A 5,396-nucleotide genomic window follows, 5' to 3' on the forward strand; every position below is an offset into this window, starting at 1 on the left:
TGTCCCTCCTGCCCCAGGAGTGTCCCCGCCGTCTGCTCCCACGGCCTTCGCACCCACCCCCCAGCTGGGTCCAGGCCCTGCCCCCGCCCCCTTCCCCTTAGACCTTCTACCCTCAGGGTATTCGGAGCCCCCGTTCTGGCCTCACTTCACCGTGCCCCAAGGCACGCGGCCCAGAGGCAAGCCCCCTACCCAGTCCCCCAGGGGGCGGAAGCCCAGCCCCCCCACCTTGGCACCTGCCACTGCCGGGGGCAACAATCCTTGCCTCGCACAGCTGCTCACAGCAGGTGAGCTGGGAAGGGGATGTGGAGACCAGATGCGGAGCAGGGAGGCTGTGGGATTAGAGGGTGGAGGCTAAGGGGCAGGCTCAGCTGGAGGGCAGGTGGCAAGGAATGAGGGACCTGGGCCCTGAACCCAAAAGCCGTGTGGGCAGTGAGGAGGGGAGGGACGGGGTCTTGGGAGATGATGGGATGGGGGCCCCAGCAGCCCTCACAGTTCTGTCTGTGCACAGCCAAGCCTGAGCAAGCCCTGGAACCTGCGCTTGTGTCCAGCGCCCTCCTCCGGTCCCCAGGGTCCCCGGTAAGATGGTGGGCACTGGGAGGTGGCGGTGAACCCCGGGGCTTCACCCCGACTCTCTGCCCTTCTCCACCCCAGCAGGAGATAGCCCCCGAGTTCCCCTGCACCTTCTTTCCCCCGACCCCGGCCCCTACACCGCCCCGACCACCTCCGGGTCCAGCCACATTGGCCCCTCCCAGGCCCCTGATTGTCCCCAAAGCGGAGCGGCTCTCGCCCCCAGCACCCAGCGGTAAAGAGGGGTTGCAGGGATTGGGGAGCTCTGCGGGAGGGAGGGAGGGGAAGGAAGAAGGGGGGACTACATCTGGGGCCAGGATGAGAGGGCCAGGGAAATGGGACCCTCTCCCCTGTGTTGGTCTGTCTGTGGGTCTGTCTGTCTCTGACACAGGTGGTGAGCGGCGGCTGTCTGGGGAGCTCAACTCCCTGCCGGGCCCGGGGACTCTGAGCATGTGCATCTCTTCCCCTCAACGCATCCTAAGCCGGGGCCATCCGGACAACAAGGTGGCACCATTTCTCACCCTAAGGTCTGTTTGCTCCCCACAGGCCCTCCCACGCCCCCTCCTAGGCTCACCCCACTTTCTGCCCCCTCAGACCGAAAACCGGCGCATCACACACATCTCTGCGGAGCAGAAGCGACGCTTCAACATCAAGCTGGGGTTTGACACTCTGCACGGGCTGGTGAGCACGCTCAGCACCCAGCCCAACCTCAAGGTGCGCCTCCAACCCAGGCGGGCACCCCCGAGCCCCAGGGCCCTCCACACACCCGGTTGCCTCCTCCCATCTCAGTGCCTCAGTGGGTCCCAGGGTGGGGGAACCCCAGTCCCTGAGCCCAGCCCTACGGTGCTGCCGTAGATGAGCAAAGCCACCACACTGCAGAAGACAGCCGAGTACATCGCCATGCTGCAGCAGGAGCGAGCCGCCAAGCAGGAGGAGGCCCAGCAGCTCCGGGACCAGATCGAGGCGCTCAATGCCGCCATCAAGTGGGTGGGGGGGCCCTGCAGGCGCTGGGCCAGGGGGCCTGCTGCCTGACTCCCCGCCCTGACCTGCCCCGTGCCCCCAGCCTGTGCCAGCAGCAGCTGCCTGCTACGGGAGTGCCCATCACACACCAGCGGTTCGACCAAATGCGAGACATGTTCGACGACTATGTCCGGACCCGCACGCTGCATAACTGGAAGTTCTGGCTAGTATCCTCACCTGGCCAGTGGCGGGGGGGGGGGTAGACATGTTCGACGACTATGTCCGGACCCGCACGCTGCATAACTGGAAGTTCTGGCTAGTATCCTCACCTGGCCAGTGGCGGGGTGAGCGCTGCAGCCGGACCAGGCTGGGCCCAACACAGGCTCCGCTCCCCGGGCCAGGCAGGCTCTCAGAGCTGATCCCAGAGGAAAGGGCTCCGATTCTACCCCCTCCTTCGAGGCCCCTGGCATCTTGGCCAGCAGCATTACCCAGTGATGGGCTGGGAGCAGAGGGAAACTGAGGGGGAGCCCCCTGGGTGAGGGGACGACAGCCCTGCCCTCAGAAAGTCCCAGGGGCAGTTTGGGAGAACCTAAACTTGGAGTAACATGACTGGGGTGGGCCTGTGGGAAGACATAGAATCTCTCACTCCCTTACCTGGTCAAGCCCTTGACTGAGCCAGGGCAGGAAGCCCAAGGATGGGGGACAATCCAGCCCAGAAGGAAGGTCCTGGAGGAGCTGGGGGAAGGGCCTGAGAGCCAGAGAGCTGGGAGGGCCTTAGTGTATGGGAGGGCAGCTACAGTAGGAGTCCTTAGGGTTCAAGGCTGGACAGTGGCCAGATGTCAGGGCTACATGTGAAATGGGTGAGGGTACCAGCTGGATGACAGAACGGCTCCTTGACCTGGGTCCAGTTCAGCATCCTCATCCGGCCTCTGTTTGAATCCTTCAATGGGATGGTGTCTACAGCAAGCCTGCAGAGCCTCCGCCAGACCTCACTGGCCTGGCTGGACCAGTACTGCTCCCTGCCTGCTCTCCGACCAAGTACGTGAGCCACCTGCCAAGCCTCAGGGCAGGGGGTTCCACCTTAGTCAGACCCCAGGTCCAGCCTGTCTTCACTGTGGCCTAGGGTGTTGTCCATCCCCACCATGCCCCCAGATGGGCCACCAGGACACCTGCAGACAGAGATCCTAGGAGGGGCTGACTGACAGTCCTGCTAACTAGTACCTCCCCCGATCCCTTTGTCTTCAGCATCCAAGGGTAGGGCCCTGACCCCAGAAAGTGTCTCTCCCTCTCTCTCTCTCTTTTCCCAGCTGTTCTGAACTCCCTACGCCAGCTGAGTACATCTACCAGTATCCTGACAGACCCGGACTGTATACCTGAGCAAGCCACACGGGCAGTCACAGAGGGCACCCTTGGAAAATCTGTATAGTGCTGGCCAGACCGTGCTGCTCACTTAGCTGCCCTGGGGCTGCTCTCCCTGGGCACTCCCCTCCTGCTCCGGGTCCCGGCTGTCAAGCAGGGTTTCTTCTGATCTCCTGGGAGCCAGGAAGAGCTGAGTTCCAGTCCGTGCTCTACTATAGCAAAAATGCTGTGAGCTGGGGAGATCACCCTCCCTCTTTGGACCTCCATTCTCCAGTCTGCAAAATGGGGACAGGGAAAGCTCCCAGTAGAAGAGGGTCCCAAGGCCTCAGCAGCTGTGGCGCTTGGGGGCCTAAGCTGGCAACTCAGGGAGTTTGAAAGAGGGAAGGGGAGGATGCTTCCTTGTCACTCCCACCTGCGCCCCCCACAGGTCAGGCACAGGCCTCTGTTTCTAAGCCGGGAAGGAGAAAAGGAGGTTCCTTCTCTCTGCTCCTCCACTGGTAGCCTGGAGGGGCTGCAGGATGGCATCCCTGAGTGAGGCCAGGAAGGTCTGATCCCAGGAGAGAGCAGGGCAGGGGGTGGCCAAGCCAGGGGAGGCGTCTGGTATGTGTGTGGATGAGTGTGTGTGGATTTTGTAAAGAATTCTTGACCAATAAAAACAGAAACTGTCAGGGACTGTCAGAGTTTCTCGCTCTGGGGTGGAAAGAGAGCAGTTTGCAGTGGGAGGTGGCCTTCTAGAGGGCCTCGCTGGCCATGAAGGGACCTTAGCTTGTCCTCTGAGCTGGAAGCTCCTGGAGGGTTTTGAGTGGAGGTGAAAGAAGATCAGACAGAGCTTCTTAACAGGATCCCTCTGGGGGCTGAGTTGTGAATAGGCCACAGGGAGTCAAGGAAGAGATGACAGACACTCAGCCTGGAAATCCTCTATGGCCAGGGGGAGGTTCAGAGAGGCTCACCACCTTCTACGTTAGAGGAGGGCAGAGCCGGGACCCCAGAGTGGAAGTGACAGGGCCTTCCATCCGAACCATCCAGAAGGAGGACATTGCCTAAGCGGGTAGTGACGGCCTCACTGCGTGAGATGTGCAAGCAGTGGGTGGGTGGCCACCGGGTCAGGATGTCTTAGAAGGAACTGATACTGCAGATTGGAAGTTGGGGCAAATGGCCCCAATACTTCGTCGACTCTTTTAAATTTTCTTTTTTGGCTGCACCGCTCGGCTTGTGGGATCTTAGTTCCCGGACCAGGAATTGAACCCGTGACCCCTGCAGTGAAAGTGCCAAGTCCTAACCACTGGAGCGCTGGAGAATTCCCTTTCATTGATTCATTTAACAAATATTTCCCGAGGACCTACCACAGACCAAGCTATGGTCTTGGCCCTGGGGAATCTGTTCACTGCTGCACCCCTCTCCTCGTGGAGCTTACATTCAGGCCTGGCGAGTCTGAGCCCTCTCACGTGCTCAGAAACCTCTGGAGACGTTTGGGGAGACATTTGCAGGCTAGAAACAGGAGCCGGTCTTCTGGGGGCTTTGACTTTCCCTCAGTCATGTAGAATAATAATAACGATAACACGAGTAACTGCACCGTCATCTCGTGTTTACCACGTGCCAAGCACGATTCTAGGCACTTTATTTATATTCACCTACTAATCCTCTCCACACCTGCCTCTATAGGCCTGTGGTGAGGATTGAAGAGTAACTATTCATAAAGCACTTACTACAGTGCGTGGCGTGTAACGCGATGGAAGAGTTATCGTAATGATTACTATTGTCCCCACTTTACAGATGAAAAATTGAGACAGAGAGAGGTTAACTAGCCCAAGTTTGCACAGTTTTTTTTGTTTTGTTTTGTTTGCGGTACGCGGGCCTCTCACTGTGTGGCCTCTCCCGCTGCGGAGCACAGGCTCCGGACGCGCAGGCCCAGCGGCCATGGCTCACGGGCCCAGCCGCTCCGCGGCACGTGGGATCCTCCCGGACCGGGGCACGAACCCGCGTCCCCTGCATCGGCAGGCGGACCCCCCAACCACTGCGCCACCAAGGAAGCCCAGTTTGCACAGTTTTTGAGGTGCCCACCCAGACTGTCTTACTTCAGAGTTTCTGCTTTTGGCCACTTTTTACCGTGCAGGTGACAGATGTACCCAGCCTTTAGGTGGTATTTGCTGCTGCAGACAAAGGCTTGAAGAGGCTCTCTGAAAGGTAGATTCCCGGCCGTTTGTGTTCTGCTGTTTTCACCCACTCATCCTGCCAGGAAGGTCCCCATAAGAAATCCCCTTGACCCCGTGTCCCACTCTAGAGGCTACCTTCCCTTAAGAGAGTCGTCTACACCTGCCTTCCCTCCTTCCCCTCCCATCTGCCCCCAGCCCCCTGCCTTTGGGCTCCTCCTTCCTCCCCGCCCTTCCTCCCCAGCCTCACCCCTGCACAGACTCTGCTCTCTCCAAGGTCACTTGGCTCCCTTATTGCGAAATCCAACAACCACCTCACAGTTCTTGTGGGCCTTCAGACCTCCTTCTTGAATCACTCTT

General features: G+C 59.8%; 1 protein-coding gene across 1 annotated transcript in view; it reads left to right on the top strand.

Annotated features, from left to right (window-relative positions):
* The window catches only part of MLXIPL (MLX interacting protein like), a 17,653-nt gene extending 14,700 nt beyond the window's left edge, over positions 1-2,953 (top strand). The window contains exons 10-18 of the mRNA XM_007468782.1: positions 1-284; positions 509-576; positions 652-802; positions 959-1,071; positions 1,162-1,281; positions 1,423-1,550; positions 1,631-1,754; positions 2,436-2,565; positions 2,835-2,953. The exon at positions 1-284 is cut by the window's left edge and continues 18 nt beyond it. Of these exons, the coding sequence (XP_007468844.1) occupies positions 1-284; positions 509-576; positions 652-802; positions 959-1,071; positions 1,162-1,281; positions 1,423-1,550; positions 1,631-1,754; positions 2,436-2,565; positions 2,835-2,953 (1,237 nt within the window). The remainder of the gene's footprint in view (positions 285-508; positions 577-651; positions 803-958; positions 1,072-1,161; positions 1,282-1,422; positions 1,551-1,630; positions 1,755-2,435; positions 2,566-2,834) is intronic.
* The last annotated feature ends 2,443 nt before the right edge of the window (positions 2,954-5,396 follow it).

The sequence above is a fragment of the Lipotes vexillifer genome, unplaced genomic scaffold (genome assembly GCF_000442215.2).
Source record: "Lipotes vexillifer unplaced genomic scaffold, Lipotes_vexillifer_v1.1 scaffold12, whole genome shotgun sequence".
Classification (NCBI taxonomy): Eukaryota; Metazoa; Chordata; class Mammalia; order Artiodactyla; family Lipotidae; genus Lipotes; species Lipotes vexillifer.